At 32.3% G+C, this 19,737-nt stretch overlaps 2 protein-coding genes across 3 annotated transcripts in view; one reads left to right on the top strand and one right to left on the bottom strand.

Moving 5' to 3' along the window:
* Positions 1–1,331: 1,331 nt before the first annotated feature.
* Positions 1,332–13,656, bottom strand: LOC105347924 (axin interactor, dorsalization-associated protein). 2 transcript variants are annotated; one of them, XM_034468965.2, is made up of 11 exons: positions 13,517–13,656; positions 13,203–13,255; positions 9,971–10,034; positions 9,335–9,388; positions 8,710–8,764; positions 8,344–8,440; positions 7,934–7,980; positions 7,089–7,217; positions 6,654–6,776; positions 5,491–5,608; positions 1,332–3,298 (listed from the first exon to the last, which is right to left on the bottom strand). In XM_034468965.2, coding segments are annotated over exons 2-11 (783 nt in total). In that variant the 5' UTR covers positions 13,205–13,255; positions 13,517–13,656; the 3' UTR covers positions 1,332–3,204. The 2 variants fall into 2 exon arrangements, with proteins under 2 accessions (XP_034324856.2, XP_011455477.3); XM_011457175.4 differs by lacking the exons at positions 13,203–13,255; positions 13,517–13,656 and adding an exon at positions 11,270–11,573.
* LOC105347925 (son of sevenless homolog 2) overlaps positions 11,674–19,737 on the top strand; it is a 22,375-nt gene continuing 14,311 nt past the window's right edge. The window contains 2 exon segments of the mRNA XM_011457177.4: positions 11,674–12,013; positions 13,536–13,796. Of these exon segments, the coding sequence (XP_011455479.3) occupies positions 11,939–12,013; positions 13,536–13,796 (336 nt within the window). The 5' untranslated portion in view covers positions 11,674–11,938.

The following is a 19,737-nucleotide window of genomic DNA, read 5'->3' as shown; positions in this document are numbered from 1 at the left end:
GCTTCCTGGGGCTTTGCCCTGGACCCATTTGGAGCCTCAATGCAGCACCAACCCCCTGCCTTAATTTGCTTCCACAATAAACAAACCTTAGTTCCCTCCTGGTAAGTATCTGGTATAGTTGTGATAAGTTTTTAATTACAAAATTTCTTGGTTCTAAATGGCCATGCTAGGGAAGAGTTCGTCAATAGATGGCACGTACTGTGTTAGAGGTTGTGGCAAAAATGAACAATATCTGAGATGAGGAATTATTGAAGTTTGAGGTATAAACAAAACCAAAGCTTTATTGAATTATATCTTTTTAATTATAACTTATTTTTAAACAGGATAAAAAAGCAAAAAAATAAAATGAAAAATACACACCATATGATATATACATGTATATAAAGTCCAATTTTTAAAAAAAAGTCACCAAAAATTAATCTAAATCATGTATGTATATGCATATATGTAATACATCAAACATGTACTTAAATTAAAATGATTTGACAAGTATAAAATATTGACCAATACTGAATCAGACATAATTTCTACATGTTTCAGAAGAATAGCATTTATAAATTTTAAAAAAGCATAAATAATACTGGCCATGACCATACTTTGTTAATGGTTTAAAGTTGATTTTGAGGAATATTTTTAAACTCAAGATATTGCTACAGTAACTTATATAGGGCTATTCTTGTATCAAAATTTCAATGAAAGTATTTTCATTTGTATTATATTAATTAAAAGAACTGCATGTTATCAATAACCAATAAGTTCATCATTAAATCCAGACATGTATACACATGTAAAATAACATATTTATATATAAAGACTAGTCTAGTGTTATGTATTAATACACTGTATTCATATTTTAATTAATAGATAAAAAAAAAATACATTTAAAATTTTATGGTTAAACTTACGGTAAAAAGATTACATAAAATGTTAAGCTGTAAACCTTATATGTATTGAGGTGTTAAGCAGACAACAGAATGCTTAAATTTCTTCCTAGTTGAGTATAAGAGACATGTTATTTATGTCTCTGCAGTAGTACAATTAAATATAAATTATAGAATTGAAAGTGTTAATATAGTTATACTGCTCTACCAGAAACAAGACAGTAACATGTATATAATATTTGTTTATTACCAATTTCTTTACATAAATTCTTTTATTCATTAAGTGTAATACTTTTCATAAAAGAGGCATGGTCCAAATTAAGATTCACATATGGAATCATACATTACCTACATCTACTTGATTAAAATAACTAAGTTTTGAATATTATCAGAACATTTATATTCTCAATTTGTTATTGATTTTTATAGTACATTCATTCTTTATGTTGGAAATAGAAATAAATGATATATTATGCAAAAAGCTTGAACATATATAGATGAGAGAGAGAGAGAGAGAGAGAGAGAGAGAGAGAGAGATTTTGAATCAATGATTCTACATCTTAAACTCCTCAAATATTTTTAAAGAAAATGATGCTTATTGAGACATTGGCTACCAGTAATAATAGAATCATAGTCACTTTGTAAATTGTAAGAAAAAAAATGTCATGATTGTATAACATATGCACAATTGCATGTAAATTGTGTCTTCAACCTCTTAATACACACTTGTATAGTAACTGCATAACAAAATAATGGCCACATTGTTGTGCATTAACAAAGTGCAATCATAAAAAAAGTAAAAACATCAGATCTATCCATGAACATTCATATTTAATCTAGAACACTTAAAAAAATGATGGGGGTATACAATTCAAATCATACGGTTCCACCACCTTCAAAAAAAAAATTTCAAATCAAATTTTTATATAAAATAAAAGCACCTCAACGTTATAAAAAACATTTCAAATTGATATTTTAACACCTGAACACATTGGACGGAAACCATTCACAAAGACCCCATAGTAAAATGACTGTCATCAGAGAGACATACAGAAAATGTTTACAGCAGTATTAAATCAAAAAAGTAAAATCATTATAAAGCAAAATATCACAAAACATAATACAGTTGGAATTGATTATGATTGTATAACATTTCAAAAAAATAATAATTAATATATCAATTTATATTAAGTTTTACAAAATTCAAGATGCTGAATGATTGAATTGGAATGTAAATTCACCTGAATAATAAGTCAATGAAATAAGAAATTTAAAAACCCCAAAAATTACATGAACTTAAAAATTGAAGTCAAGTATTAAAAAAGTTCTTTGCAATGGTTCTTAAATTCTACAAGACATCAATATCGAACTGTACAACTACATATAAAAATAAAATGCTTGGAATGCTGAATTATTAGAAAATGCCACACCTTGAGACATATACAACCCTTTAAAAATAAATACTGTATCAGTACATTTATGTAGGTATTTTTTTCTCAAACAAATGCCGTTTTGTAATGCATGTAAATGTTTCACATAATAAGACCTTGCCCCATTATCACCAAAATATTCAAGTCACTCTGTGACTCAATTCAGTCCTCAACTCAGATCCTTAAAAGAAAAGTGTATGAATTTGAGGTAAAAACTCACACTTGAGGCTTAGTCTTAACCTGAGGAAAGTTGGTGACAGTGGGGCCAGATCTGTTATATAACTTTTTACCAGTATTCAAGGACCAGTAGTTATAGTAATTTACCAAGATTTTCCCTGCATTAGTAAATTTCCAAGACCATATCAAGATTCAAATATTCTATTTTTATAAAGATTTCCTTTCAAACACATAACATAAAAATCTACAATCCATTGTATTTTCTTCTCAAAAACAAGTCATGTTATTCAAAAACAAAATAATGTATAAAACACCTGCAGATGGTTGTATTGTTGAGTAGTTAAATACATCTACAGTTTTATTGACACGGTATTTAATTTACTTTACTAATGAACAAATTGTAACCTTTACACTTACTGAACATAGTCTGTATGTTTACATTTACATATACCAATTATCAATAACAGTCACATACATTTACATGCAAAAAATATGACTGAAACATACATGTTTATTTAATACATAAAAACCCTGTAATTTTTAAAAATAGATATAAATCCATCATCCTCTTCGTCAAAAATTCAAAAAATTGAAATCTTAATAAAAAAACCCACATAAATCCATCAACAAAAATAAACATTTCAAAATGCTTTCTGTAATAAAAGAGTCTCATATTATTGGCATTATGTGGAAGCGACAGATGCAGTATTCTTTCATTATGTATTGAAAATGACTTTCAGGTGAAGATATAGAGGCTTGACTGTTAACAATTTGATTTGTTTCCTTTTGTAGTCAGCAGGCTTCTGGTATCTGTTAAAATAAAGCAAAGCAATATCATGTAGTTTACACGTACAGTAAGGGTCCAGATACAATATCATGTAGTTAATACAGTGAGCAATACAGGACTGGTTTAAGGAAGAGATCAATATTGACCCCTTCCTTCATCTTTCACTAAGTTTTCCATTACTATATGACAGCGACTAAACACATATATTATTTATTTAAATATATTTACATTTTCCAGTGTCTTTGCATGTGATAACACTACGTATCGATTTTGTACTATAAAACCCATAACTTCAAAAGAAGCCAAATTGAGGCGCCAGCGGGTTTGCTTATTTATAATCGTATGATGGTTAATTAAAACTAGAGGTACTGTGAGCAAGCTCACAATTGATACCCCCCGCTAAGAAAAAATCATAACTCATGTTTTTTTTCTATTATAGAAATATTGGATGAATCTATTTCATCGTCCATTTTCTATAAATAACAACTGCTCTATTTTTTAATGCTTATATGAGTACACAAACCAATTTGTATTCTTTAAATTCCATTTTAGTTCAAGTTAACTGTTAATGCATGAGGACATTTGCATCCTTATGTTTACAAACATGACTCGAATCAAACAAAATTCCACATGTCAAGCAGCCACTTAATATAAACATTTTGAATTATTGGTATACTGAGACCGATTTTTTTTTTTAACAATGACCTTGAACTTCCTCAATTGACCTTTGGTCAAGGTCATGACACACTCTCGGGTTATAAGCATTCTAGATGTGAATTAAGAACTTCCAATACTTGTCCATTAGAAAGATATGGACTGGACACGAGTTTTACACTTTTCTGCAAGTGACCTTGGCCTTGCCCAAATGACCTTGGGTGAAGGTCATGACCAACCCTTAGCTCATAAGCAATCTTTGTGTGAACTGAGAACTTCCAATGTTTCTCCATAAGAAAGATATGGACCAGACAAGAACTTTGCATTTTTTCTGCCATTGACCTTGACCTTGTCCAAATGACCTTGGGTCAAGGTCATGACACACCCTTAGGTCATAAGCAATCTTTGTGTGAAGTAAGAACTTCCAATGTTTCTCTATTAAAAAGATATGGACCGGACACGAATTTTGCACTTTTTCTGTCAGTGACCTTGCCCTTGCCCGAATGACCTTGGGTTAAGGTCATGACACACCCTTAAGTCATAAGCAATCTTTGTTCGAAGTAAAATCTTCCAATGTTTCTCCATAAGAAAAATATGGACCGGACACAAATTTTGCACTTTTTCTGTCGGTGACCTTGACCTTGTCCGAATGACCTTGGTTCAAGGTCATGACACACCCTTAGGTCATAAGCAATCTTTGTGTGAAGTAAGAACTTCTAATGTTTCTCCATAAGAAAGATATGGACCGGACACGAATTTTGCACTTTTTCTGCCAGTGACCTTGACCTTGCCCGAATGACCTTGGGTCAAGGTCATGACACACCCTTACATCATAAGCAATCTTTGTGCGAAGTAAGAACTTCTAATGTTTCTCCATAAGAAAGATATGGACCGGACACGAATCGAACAGACAGACGGACAGACGGACGGACGGACAAGGTGATTCCTATATACCCCCCCAAACTTCGTTTGCGGGGGGTATAATTATATAAATATAAGTAATAAGGAATCATTCTTTGAATATTATGAGGTGATAATTTCGGTCGGGGCGTGATCAAATCTATCATAATAAGCCCTTTGGGCTTTATTGGATTTGATCACGCCGCGACCAAAATTATCACCTCATAATCCTCAAAGAATGATTCCTTATTCCTTATGTATTTACTATTATTAACAAATGTAAAATAAGTGTTTTCACTAGTGTCTGTTGCCTTCAATATGACTCATGACTAACTTGCCAAAACATAATAATTATAAATTAAAATATTAATGGGGACCAAAGAAAGAAAAACTAAATGCTCAAAAAAGTACTGTACACATATTACTTTTGGTGTGTACCATATTTGGCAGAAATTATTTTTTGCACAATTTTTTGTGGATTTGAGTTAGTGTTTTCCTGAATGTAACTATATTCTTATACATCTATGCATTGCATTTAGCGATGTACTTGATTTAGCGGAAACCACATTCCGCCAAAAGCGCTAAATAGAATACACAGCCAAATGTAGTAAGTTTACAGTAGGATATCAGTAATTCAAAAAGAGCTGCATTGGTTACTTACAGCTCTAGAGCCACAGGTCCTTCCTTAATCTCATCCTTCTCCATAAATGCCCAGCACTTCGTACTAATGATGTTTTTCTTTGGTTTAAAATGTTTGAACTCAAAAAATATTGAAAACCCTGCAAAAAATGAAACTAATTGAATAGCTTAACAAGTGTATTATCTAATAGGGAAAATCAATGAATGCTGGTATACATTGTAAATATGTTCATCTGATTGATATGGCTTGTCCAAGAGCAGTTACACTGTATTTAAAAAATAATGATGATATTAGGAAAATATGATGATACCAATATATTTTAGACTAAACCATATAGAACAACAATTACAAGTGGCATATCTCAACATCTTTGAAAAACATTAGTAAAATAAATGTGAAACTGGACAATAAAGAAAAAGTATTCCTTTCCAAAAGAAAAAGACAAATAAATGCATTCATCTGCACCATATAATAAAATATGAAATGTTTTAAAAGTAAATGCCCTCCAACCTCAAAGAAAATGTGCCCTCTTACACAATTTTGAAATTAGTTAATTCTTTAATTCACAATATCCTCAACATACTGAGCAGACAACATCTTCCTATGTTATGAAAGCGTAGTTCGGTGCTTTGACTCTGACCTCAAGACCAAAACATCAATAAGGGTCACATATTCCTTATAAGCCTGTCAACAAAGTGGTTTTTGTTTTGTCTGATCAGCAAAAAGTTCTTATTCTGTAACACTTATTTGAATTACCTGATCTACCAACAGACCAACTGACAAGTGCTAAACAAATGAATTAACCCTCTTTAACCGAAGTGGGGCATAAAAAAATTTCTTTCCCCAGAACTACGACAGGTGTACCGTACTTAATATTATTTATTACGTACATAACATGTATTCTTACCAGCAATGTACATGTATGCTGAAAATAAAACTGGCACTAGTGAACCATATAACCACTATACCAATAGAAAAATCCCTATGTTGTTAGTAAAAATGTCCCATTTTTTACCATATTATGCTATCATTTTTATCAATGCACTCCTCCTCATAAGCTTTAAAAGGAAGTGAAATATTACATTTCAAACTTTTGTTTAATATTATTTAATTATTTCTTTTTACATCCTTTTCTATAGTCTTAAAATCATAATACAACAGCTGATGCATTCCATTGGACTTACCATTAGGAAGACTTTCCAAGGATTTCTGGATGTGGACCTCTTCATTGAAAACAATACATTTGTTCTCTTTCTTTGAAGCCACTGGTGTGTCTTGTGATGTTGTCAGATCTGCTCCCATCATATCTGGAATTTTATAGATGGATTAACACAAGTTTTTTTTAGCATGCTCAATAAGAGTATGCTCAAGACAAGGATTTTTTTTTACACTTTGAATTCCAATTATACCGAGGCACAATGTTGATGAAGGTTAAGACAGATTGCCAAATTTGGGGAAAATATATTCAAGGCAAACAATATCAGACAAAAGATTTCAGCACAGAGGGTCCTTGAGGAATCTCTGAACAAAAATGCAATATGAATATTTGCTGCAAAAGTTTCATAAAGAAAGTCTCTAAAGAACCCTAAATTTCTTAGACAGTAATTAAAGTAACTCACCTTTCACTGACACTGTGATATAGGGCTCGATGAACTGGGTGGCATCTTTCAGTCCTATTTTCTCTATCTTTACAGTGAGGACTTTCATTCCACTGTAAGCTAAAGGTCTTGGTAGCAAGCTCCCTTTAGCTAAAACATAATGATAAAATTACCACATTTTTTTTTATCAAGTTACCATTCAGTTATATACCATTCAAGTTTTCATGAAAGTTGAAACAACAATGCTGAATCATTATATATTCATATTACGGTAGTATATTTACATCTAACTGAGTATAATTCCCTCAATTTCTTACAGAGACTTATAGTTGATTCATAGCTAGAGAAACAGCCAGATTGATATCCACACCCCTTGTTTTTAATTGTTCTAAACATACAGTGACTGACATTGACTGGAAACTGACAGGACTAAAATCTACACACCCCGTTTATCGATTGCTTGAAACATACAGTGACCTAAACAAAATCATGGACTGCACTACATAATCATGATGATGTCAGACTCAATTCCCATAAGAGATGATTTGGCTGTTTCTTTCCGGTAACATACTGATGTACATTAACAATAATTTCATATATTATTCTTAATTTTTATTATCGATTTATTAACTTCTTAAAAAACAGATGTAAATTGATGATTCATGCAAGTTATGAAGGTAGTGATCATTGCAGAAAAAATTATGTAACCTGCTCACAAGGATTATGTATTTTTTTTTTTGCACTGTCACCACCTTCATATCCTGCATTAATCACCAAAGAGAGCATTTTATTGTTTAAATGAACTGCATTTAAGAAAAATGTCATTAATACAGTTGAACACTCCTATTAATTAAAAATATATGTACCTCTAGATCCCTGTTTGTCTTCATCCAAATCATCACTCTCTTGGGCTCTGAAATAATTCATATTTCTTTTTTACACCTACAGATACTCATGTCTAAGTAATATCAGTAAATCGACAAAAAAAAGGTAAAGTAAGATATCCAACATCCCATATGCAGTCACTTCAGAATGACCTTTCAATTAGAAATTGAAATCACATTTGCCCATTCTTTGCTGGAAGTTTGGAACATACCATATTATTTTCTTATTTCACAGACAAACCTAATCACCCATGGTGTCTAGCATCAACAAAGTATGTTGTCAGCATGATGTTTTAATTCTAGTTTGTTGTCAGTGATATATGTATCACAAAAGAAAATAAAGATGTTTCAAATCTTTCATTTATTTGTTATGAAGATAACAACATACAGACCTGTTCTGAGAGTTAGGAAGAGTTCGAGTCTGGAGCTGAGCTGCTATTACATCTACAGGAAAATCTCGACACCTCTGGTTCAAAATGCTGTCTAGAGCTTAAAAAAAAAACAATGTAAGGTTCCTGAACTTCATGCATAACCAGGTGTATTTTGTTCTTGTATTTTTGTTCTATAAGGCAAAAAAAAATTAATCTATAGTTTTCTCAGGTCAAAATGTTCAGTATATCAAGTATGAAAGGAAATGAATTTAATAGGAATAACTCATTGGTGCGTTTTGAATAAATAGAAAAACTAGTTATATTATTTTTGATCAATGCAGTAGAAAGTTGTTGTGTCTGAGAAGATAGGTTACCATGGTTACTTACTATTTCCTATTTTCTTCAAGTCATCTAAAAGTATTCCATTGATAGTATCTGGTGCCTAATGAAAATTAAAAAAAAAAAATGAATACAAGCTACTTCATAAAATCTGATGGTTAAAAAAATCTTGAACTTTATTCATTTTACAAAGATTAATTAATAATCAAGTTGTACAACTTATATTAATACAGTGTATATTTTGTTGACACTGATGTTAGCGCAAGGGGGTCACTGATGTAGGAGGAAGCCGAAGAACCCAGAAGGGCTAATGCATTGTCTGATACCGATCATGGGTTTTATCACACTTTAATATCATCACTACTTTGGCAGTACATTTTTAAACCAATTGTAGATAATTATGTGAAAAAATACAAATGGCAATGTTTGCCCTTTTATTTTTTTTTGAAAAATGACCAGAATACATGATAATTAACATACATTTATTACAGTAACATGTGTATAAAGCCATGTCCTTTAACAACATAATACCAAATAATTCCAAGAAGGAAAAAGACAGAAAAGAAAGCAAATGAAAATGTTTTGACAAATTTCCATTTTATGAAATAGGTAATTATGGATTTCTCTGAATTTTTGATAAACAAATTTTGTGAACAAGAACAGATTTACCCACTTGTAAAGCTTTGCATCTCAGATCCAAGCATATCCCAATCTTCCTTAGGACTTTCTGCAAAATTTGGAAAGAAATGCATTCAAATCAGTCAACGATTTTTCAAAACCATCCATATATCAGAACTAAATTGCATTTAATAGCATATATTTAAGGTGGCACACCTCGCCTTAAAAATTTTGTTCAACTCATCAGAAAACGACTTGATTATGAAATACAATATATTGCACACTAAGTATACAAGTCAAGCAGGCAAAAAAAACCATTATGCAATTTATCATATTTATTGGAAAAAAACATGACTTTCTGAAATTTGATTCAATAAATATGAACAAAAGCCTTTAAGGTAGATTTGAACTCGGGATCTGTGGTTCACAAGTCTGATACGTTAATTTAACCACTATGCTACAGTGATATTCAATCGTTCGATACAAACAATTTCACAATCATTTATATTGCCATATTGTGACGAATTGCCTTAAAAAGTATAAGCCTTGATGTAGTTAGGTACCTTAAATGACATCTCATGGCAGGTAGAGCAAGATATAATATATGATACCTTATATAATTTATTTGAAATTTAAAGGAAAAAAAAGGGTATCACATGTACTGGTAGCTCCTGAATGGTGATTAACATACCTTTTGTTCGTCTGAGAATAAGGAAGAATCTGCATTGGCTAAATCATCGAGTTGTTTTGAAAGCCTGCAAATGTTAACAAATATGTCAATTAATACCTGTCTACAGTTGAACAGATGAATTTTCAGTATAATGACAACATGTTTTAAATGAATTTCATCGATTTTTAAATGAATTTCATTGATAGAATTACCTGTTAAGAATATGTCTGCCTTTTGAGGACTAGAGTTATCGATTGATCACATTACAAAAAAGAGATCATGCATTGCCAATAACATTTTTCTTAAGGTAAAACATTTTTCATTTTTGTCATTGATATTTAATTATATAACATGTTTAAGGTACCAATGTACATAAAATTTATGTGTAGGTAATTCAATCATAGTTGCTGAGAAGGTCAGCTAAAAGGACTACCGGTACACGTCAAAATAAACAGCCTGCACATCTTTATAATATATGTATATATGTTTCAACTCATTGATTCAGAGGAAAAGGTATAATTATTTAAATCAAATCTGTTTGTGTCTACCTTGTGTCAACCTATATATAGCACATTTAAGAGAAATCTTTATTCTTCAGACTCTGAGATTAGGTACTGTACATATAAAACATTGTATGAATATCATTCACACATTATTTTGTGACGGTCAAATTGGTTTGTCAGCGCAAGATAATTAACTCAGTTGGTAAACTGCATGACTAGAGATTCAGGGGGCCTGGGTTTGAACTTGGTCTGGTCCGTCTTTTCTTTCCCATACTGTTACATTTGGTGCTATGATCATTTATGAGGCAACCCGAAGAATGTAACAGGCCAAACTGGTTTGATGGCCAGCACCAGAGGCGTGTTCAACAGAGCGAATGCTCACAAGCTTGCGCTCACCAAATTTCCTTTTACTTGCAAAACTAACTTTAGCGTTCATTCTGCTGAACACGTTTCAGATTGCTCAGTTAGTAGAGCACTGGACCAGGAATTAAGGGGGAAATGGGTTTAAATCTCTGTCTGGTTATTATCAGATATTTCTGCCATCCTATAATGCCGGTGTCCTGAATGCAAATATAATTATATTTCTGTGTGGGCAATATGCAAACCTAGCAAATTTGGATTTAGACATTAGATTAAAGAAAAGTTGTTATCAATACCCTTAACATGAAAGTTTGTACATTTATCACATACATAACTCCTTTTCTCTCATAACATACACATGTGTAAACACTAAACAGGTATATTGTGCATTTTACATGTGGACAAATTCCATGGCCATTCACCTCGTTATATGTATTCATTCAAACAAAAAAATCACCTTTTGTAGCCATCTATAGCTTCAATAGGCTGTCCCCATAAATCAAAATCTGTGCACTGTGCGAAGGATTTGCCCAGCGCCAATATTACTTGACGTTGTTCCTCCCCGCTTGTCATGTCAAATCTTTCTCACCAGCTACCGGAGTGTTTCGGGATTTACCGATAGTAAATTACTCCGAATAGAATCGCGATGTTTATTTCCAAAAAGGAAGCCGTTTGAGCGGTTTAAATAAGTTTTTTCAAAAGTATTCTACTATTTTTATATTAAAACCACATATTTTGGAATGCTTTGGTTTTTGTAAATGTTCGAATGAAGAGAAAAAAATCAATAATAAAAGATTTTAGGAGGTCAGGTGCGAAGCATGCGCAGTAGCACTTGACAAATTAACTTCCTGTTCGGGATTTGCGGAAGCTCTATCGAAAAGGCAATTTTATCTCATTGTTATAGCAGTCGTGGTTACAAAATGTGATGTATATTGTTTTTAGAGTCACTATGTATGCAACTGCCATGAGGCAGTTGTCTGAATTACAACATAAATATACACAATTTGTGCGAAGTTGAAGGTCATGTTGGCTTATTCACTTCTGTAGAATATTTATGCAAAAAGAAACAATAAGTCATCATGGTTTCATGAACTTGTCAATTAAGGATCAATAATAAACATCAGGAATGTTTCCTCCAAGTCTTCCTGAAAACTTCAACGCACAAGAGTGGAAGGGTATTTTTGTCCAAGCTCTTGAAAATGTAAGTTTTTGGAATACAATATAATATTTACTGTATTCATCTTATATATTAAGTCTTCAGAATTTACAGTCTATGGATATCTATATTTTATTATGCTGTGATCAAAAAGGGTTCCTCGTTTGTAGTTCAATTCAGGAAATGTTACTTTCCTTTAGTCAACAAAATTGACATATTTAAAAAAAAAGAATTATAGTATCAACAAAACATATTACACTAATCGGACTGTCAGAGTTTCTGAACATTTTGTTTGTCATATATTTTCCAATTACATACAAAAATTGTTGGTATCTAGTAGGATGACTCTGTTTTTGACTTGGCTTGCTGAATGATAAAGAGTTTAAGATGTATTACATATACTTTTGAAAGTTGTAAAAGCTAGGGCCATAGTTTTCCAAGCCGTTACTGTTTTTTTTGACAAATTCTAACGAGAATACACATACCTATTAAAGAAGTACAATTGAAATTGATACAAGGGGAAAAATCCAAGAATTCTTTCTTGATACTCTATCTATTTTTACCCGCAGAAATGAACATGGATGAAAACTTATTTTTACAGAGAATTATAAAAGGGGAATTTTAGATTTTTTTCTCCGTTTACTTTTGAAGTACTTGACACACCTCGCACCATTTTTCAGTGTTGTCATCTTGGTACTTTTCATGTGGTTTGCAATGGAAAATCCCCTTAGAATTTAAATTGTTGGTTGTGTGAAACCTGAAGTGGTAGAGGGGGCTTTTCGAAAAAAAAATTTGGACTTTTTCCATTCTAGTGGATGAACGTATTTTGGACACAAAAATATTATAATTTATGGTTTTCAAAATATTAAGCAAAAAATGTTGGAAGCAGAAACTTGGGACAGAGTATAGCTGGTTTGTACTTAGCTGGATTCTTATATATCTTGAGTTCTTTCAAGACATATCGTAAATTAGTAGAAGATATCTCTCGATCATGATCTCATCCCTCTTTACTTTTCTCCCCTGCTAGCTTCTGCTAGAAAACTCTATTGGCCTGGTTCAAGGCTTTTAGGTAAAATACAGAAGTTGCATCAACTCTCTTGACTTTGATGCTCAAACCATTTAAAAAAAAAAATGACATAGAGGTCATTTTCAGTTTATTGAATGACCACTGAACATGTGTATGCTATTGAAAAATAGATCAAGTGTAAAAAAGATCAATTAATTAAATGCTTACATATTATGTTGTTAAAAAATATTCTTCTTCTTTTCTTTCTGTTCTTCTTCCATCTTCAAAACAAAATTCATTAAAATTTAAGAAATGTTAATTGATAGTTATTATACACACTTATACATGTCTTAATCATGTTAACTAGCATCTTAACTTTAAATATTGATAACTTATTTTTTTCTAAAATGTTGACATTTTCTCTTTTAAAAGTTTATAGCAATATTGATATAGATATTATTCATTACATATTTGATTATCGATTTGTAAAGGAAAAGGTTAAGGTGAAATATAGACCACTTGTTAACTTTTTATGTTTATACCTTCATCATTCATTGACAGGTTCTGCACCAAGTCCACCCCTCACTGATTGCAAAAGAGGATGCCTTAGAGTATATAGAGAGCCTGATCATCAGTCTGTTGGGCACGCTGTGTGCCTGCCAGCCCCACTCTGTACAGGACGTGACGGAGAGGGTCAACAAGACATTCCCCGACCCCATCGACAAGTGGGCCAACAGGGACGCCAACACAGCTCTGGAGAAGGGCAAAAAGAATTCCAACATCGTTCTTCCTGTGGACAAAATCCATCAAGCTCTTGTTAAGGTATATAAATCATACAGTTGAACTATGGAAACCAGAACTTGGTATCTCGAATACCATAGGTATGTCAAAAAGTGATGTAGATTGAATTAAAATTTAATCTAACAGCTTATTTAGATATAAATCATGCAGTTGAACTTTAGCATTGGTATCTGGAACACATACCATAGATTTTTCTAAGTGATTTGGAAGACTTAATTAACTATAATTTCTTGAATACCATTGTTATGTCAAAGTGAGTTGAAAGTTCCAACATACTATTATTTCAATAATTTTACCCCTATATCTCGAATCCTTTAAAAAGTAAATGTTTTTTCTTTGTTGCATGGTGTTCAAGATAACAAGGTTTGACTGTATATAGATATAATGTTTTATCAACATGGTATAACACTAGCATTGTAATTTATATAGCATTTTGTTTGGAATAATAATTACAGATTTTTTCCCCATTCAAATGCATATTATATATAGTGCATTTTAGGTACATGTATATCATTACAGTTGTTGTCATTAGGAAAGGTAGTTGAAGATCTTGGTCATTTTTAAAGGGGTATTTTGATTATTATTGACAATTCAAAGTTTTACCTACTAGATGCACATACATAACACTTTAAAATACATTCAGATATTGTTTAATTCTAATAATCCACCAAACCCTCTCTAAAAGAAATCAAACCCCCCCCCCCCCCACCAAAAAAAAAAATATAGATGAAAAGACAAAAACTTTTAAAAACTTCAACCAGGTTTTTAAAAGATTTAAGACATTCATGTGATGCATGATATAAAACTATATTAGAGCACTTGAAAATCAAGTAGCTAGATTTATGACCAGCATATGTCTCTTGAAAAGTGTACATGGTGTGCAGATGAAATTTCATCTGGAAGAACTACTGCATTGATAAACTAATAAACTGACACATTCAAGCAAAGACAAATGCACGTATAAATGTTCAGCTATTAGAATCATTACCATTGAAAAGGCATACCCTATACCATTGAAAATATATTGGAAAAATAAAGTAAGTACATTTTGCACATGCTACATGTAAATGCAAAGACGTCACATCAGTAAAAATGTAGTGATTAAAAACAAAAAACAATGTATAATTATAAATGTTTTCATGCTTTATGAACCAAAACATGTCATTTAGATTCAAAATGCAACTTACGAATGTTTCTCTTTCTTGTCTATCACATTTGAGGTGACAATCTGTTAATTTATAAGCATTTTGGAGATCACGGAGAATGACTGAAATTTTGACCCAAGTTTAGGTTAAACTTAGGTCCCATAATATTTGGGACAGAAGGGTCTTATGTATACAGCATTATTCTAGTATACATATATAGTGTATACAGGGAAATATTCGCCCCTGTTTTATTTTCACCCCTTTCGCTCTTGTTGTTAACGGGCGAATTTAAGACTCTGTGAATTCCAATGTCTTCAATTAATTTTATTTAAAAACAACTGTGTCTGGGTGAATTCAAGACGAGGCAAAACTGTTTGCAAGTGTAGAAGGGGGAAAATTACACGGGTGAAAATAACCTTGTATACATTATTCAGTAATGATGCCAAAGAGGCATATTCTTCGTCATGATTTTTTAATTCATTAAAGATCAAATTCTTAATATGAATATTTTTGAAAAACATTAGTTTCTTTATAATCTTTTTTACACCTAGGATATTAATATTTGATTTTCCATTTACACTTATATGTAGAAATTGCTGACATATATTGAAACAGTGCTATGCCCATGATGCCCTTCAAAAATATTTTATTAATGTTATCCACAAATTACAAAATGTTATTTCATGTTGAACTTTCAATTATGCTTTCTGACTCATTAACCTTTTCACGATACACGATAACCAGTAGTGCTCTTTGCAGGGCAATTAAATATTACAACATTTTTAAAATAATTGATGTTGCGTCATATTTCCCAGAACTTCCATCAATTTTCCTCGCAAAGGAGTATTACTGCATGGCCATTTTGTTTGTGGTAAGTGAATCCCACATGAGTTAATCAATTTTGGTGTTCAATATGACGTCAAGCTAGTATGACCTCTACCTTGTTAGTACAGAATTGTACGTCAAACTATAATTTTGTTTCAACTATAAGTCATTAGGGCCACTCTATCATGTGCTATAGTGATTAGTCTATGCGTTCTTCCTTCTGTCCATTTGACCTGTTACAGGTTCAAATTTAAATACCTTTGGTTGGCATAATCCGTCTCATATTTGTGTGAAGGGTAGGCAAAGACTTTGATTTAAGTGTCTAGGTCAAAGGTCAAGGTCATAGGCCTATGTGAACAGTCCTTTTCAGGACAATGTTTTGCTCCCCTCAGCTCCTTTTCTTCATTTAAAGGTTGCTTGTTAGTAATAGGTGTACAGTGATTTTGTATAAGTTTCCAGGTCAAAGGTAAAAATGTCTTTGAAATCCATATTTTCTCTACCCTTGGTCCCACCTACCACATGTATGCCTGCAAGTTAAGGATTTGCAGTAACCTTGAAACAAATTTTTAGGTCATATGTCAAGGTCATAGCAGACTACTTTGTAATTTCTCGTTTGGTCCTTACTTTCTATCCTATTGGCCTTATCTGCCTTTTACTTCACTAAAGAGTGCTTGTTGAATAAAGAATATACATGTACTAAAATCTTTAGGTGAAGTTGTAAGGAGTTTAAGTAAAATTATTATCATGGTAATGTCCATAATCATTATGGTGCTGTTTTATTGTGGTGTCCGTTTCAATGATGTCTAGTTATTAGTGAAAAAAGCATTACATGTATTACAATGTAATTTAACTTCAGGCATTAGCCGCATTACAGTACGTATTAAGACCTTCATATTTTTAAAAAATATCAAAAATGTTATCTGAATATTTGTTGAAGATCTGTATCTAAAACAAATATACAGTATATTATGTAAATTCATTTTACATAAAGAGACAAAGTCACCTTTGTTGCCCAAGAAATGGATAGTTTGTTTACATACCAAGATAAAAAAAAAAGAGACATCAGAAAAGTGCACTTGAAGGGACAGGATGCTAGTGTTCTGCAGAGGAAGGGTATACTCTGTCTTATCACCATCTACAGTTGATGTGTGTGGTTAAATAGTTGTCATGTGTAAACTTCCTCTTCCTCTACATCAAATACAATCACTGGGTCTGCTCCGAGCGATACACAGGGGTTAAGGCCAGCATTGACGTCTGCTGCTCCACTTACGATGGTGCGTAGACCACTTAACCTGCAAATGGGACTGCTCACATGATGATATAATAAGAAATGGATGGGTCTTTATATTTATATATAGTCACAAATTTTGAAGATTTCCATGATAAGTATTTAAAATAAACCTTTTTTTTCATCAACTTTTTTAATAAAAAAATAAATGAAGAAAATAGTAAATTGAGAGAAGCTAGAAAAAATATGAACTAGAGTTTCTGCTTTCATTTTCCCCATTATTAAAAGTATAGATCTACAGACCAGAGTTGAAGGAGATGACTAGAGAGGGAAAGTAGGGTATTTTTTTGTCTTCCTAAAATATATGGTGATTTACAATCTTATTGATTAAAGTGTAAAGAAACCATGGGAATATATGGCTTTGGTCTAACTAGAGAGGGAAATGATGCCATTCTTTTGTTTCTTTTTTTTTTAAAATATGACGATTTACAGCTGTTGGAAAGACTGTTACTTGACTAACAACTGTCCAAGTGGCATTGCATTGTTTGCAATCTGTCCTCATGAAGAGAAACAAAACATATCTGTCCTTGAAATGAAAATAATGTTATGTATTCATTAACAATAAGGCCCCTAAATGTAGGTTATAGATTATATAGCGGATTGGTGTAAAATATGTAATTTTTCTCATTCCCCCCAAAAATGTTATTGTTATGAATTGGATATTTTGTTGCAAGGACTATTTGGGTATGCCATCTGCTACTGACTTTATCATTATTATTACAAAAGATATGGATCCATTGTCCATGTTTTCCAGGATAATTATTCGTTGTTTTGTTGTCAGGCTTTTTTTTTTCTGTGCAGTATAGAGTTGCCTCTTATTGAATCATTATACATGTCAGTGCAATTAAATTTATTTTAAACTTTTATCGATATGTAGGAAATGGGACATGCCCAGTATTTTGCCATTGAATTTGCTTTTGGTCTGTCCCTATATGAACCAAAATGGTGTTTACATGTCGTGTTCACAAATTTCAGTTCATAATTGTTACACAAACACCAGACTAATCAGTATTTTATAGTATTCCTAAAATATCAGGTAGATGGCTAAAATAGGCTGTGTCTAATCCCATTCAATGTATTATATTGAATAAAATATTGTTTAAATAAATCAAATTATTCCTAAAAGTTGCTCATAACATGAGAAATTTCATGACCATGACATATCAAAGTCATTTGATGTCAAGATCAAATAACTTTTAAGTTTATTCATTTGATTTTGTGTCTGTTGCAGAAGGGATAGAAAGAAATATTTAAAATGAAATTTGGCATGATTTTTTAGCTCACCTGAGCCAAAGGCTCAAGTGAGCTTTTCTGATCACAATTTGTCCGTTGTCTGTCGTTGTCGTCGTTGTCGTTGTCGTCGTCGTCGTTGTTAACTTTTCACATTTTCATCTTCTTCTCAAGAACCACTGGACAGATTTCAACCAAATTTGGCATAAAGCACCACTAGGTGAAGGGGATTCAAGTTTGTTCAAATGAAGTGCCACGCCCTTATTAAAGGGGAGATAATTGAGAATTATTAAAAATTTGTTGGTATTTTTCAAAAATCTTCTTCTCAAAAACTATTCAGCCGAGAAAGCTTAAACTTGTGTGGAGGCATCCTCAGGTAGTGCAGATTCACGTTTGTTCAAATCATGGTCCCCGGGGGTAGGGAGGGGCCACAAGAGGGGGATCAAGTTTTACATAGGAATATATAGAGAAAATCTTTTAAAATCTTCTTCTCAAAAACTATCAGGCCAGAAAAGCTCAAACTAAAATGGGAGCATCCTCAGGTAGTGTAGATTCAAGTTTGTTCAAATCATGGTTCCCGGGGGTAGGGTGGGGCCACAATTGGGGGATCAAGTTATACATAGGAATAAATGGAGAAAATCTTGAAAAATCTTCTTCTCAAAAACTATTAGGCCAGAAAAGCTCAAATTTAAATGGAAGCATTCTCAGGAAGTGTAGATTCAAGTTTGTTCAAATCATGGTCCCCAGGGGGTAGGGTGGGGCCACAATTGGGGGATCAAGTTTTACATAGGAATATATAGAGAAAATCTTTAAGAATCTTCTTCTCAAAAACTATTTGGCCAGAAAAGCTCAAATTTAAATGGAAGCATTCTCAGGAAGTGTAGATTCAAGTTTGTTCAAATCATGGTCCCCAGGGGGTAGGGTGGGGCCACAATTGGGGGATCAAGTTTTACATAGGAATATATAGAGAAAATCTTTCAAAATCTTCTTTTTAAAGACTATTTGGCCAGAAAAGCTTAAACTTGTGTAGAGGCATCCTCGGGTAGTGTAAATTCAAGTTTGCAAAATCACAGTCCCTAGTGGTAGGGCGGGACCGTGATGGCGGTTTGAATTTTTACATAGGAATATATAGAGAAAATCTTTAAATATATTCTGGGAAAGTTTTTGGTCCAAAACTCAGTACTTAGTGTGAAAGCACAGGTTATGAGATTAAAGGTTGATTTAAGTTTGATGAAACCATGATTACCTAGAGAATAGTGGGGCCACGAAATGGGGGGGGGGGGGTATATAGGAATAGAGAAAAATCTTAGAGGTACAACATCAAAAGGGGCTTGGTATTTACCAAAAAATAAGAGGTGGATAAAAATTGGCAGATTTTCAATTTTTTTTTAGCAAGATCTACTGTACTCAGTTGTCAAGATATTTTGATACTGTAATGCTAATTTGATCAGAATAAGGCAATTGTTGCTCAGGT

This window comes from Magallana gigas, chromosome 6 (assembly GCF_963853765.1).
Source record: "Magallana gigas chromosome 6, xbMagGiga1.1, whole genome shotgun sequence".
Taxonomy (NCBI): Eukaryota; Metazoa; Mollusca; class Bivalvia; order Ostreida; family Ostreidae; genus Magallana; species Magallana gigas.
Note: the sequence above shows the minus strand (reverse complement) of the source record. Positions and strands in the feature narration are given on the sequence as shown.

Coding starts and splice junctions, on each gene's coding strand:
- LOC105347924 (XM_011457175.4), bottom strand. CDS start 11,385: ATGACAAGCGGGGAGGAACAACGTCAAGTAATATTGGCGCTGGGCAAA. Junction 9,389..9,970: donor TATTCTCAGACGAACAAAAG/GTATGTTAATCA, acceptor CAAATTTTGCAG/AAAGTCCTAAGGAAGATTGG. Junction 5,609..6,653: donor CTTGGAAAGTCTTCCTAATG/GTAAGTCCAATG, acceptor CATTTTTTGCAG/GGTTTTCAATATTTTTTGAG.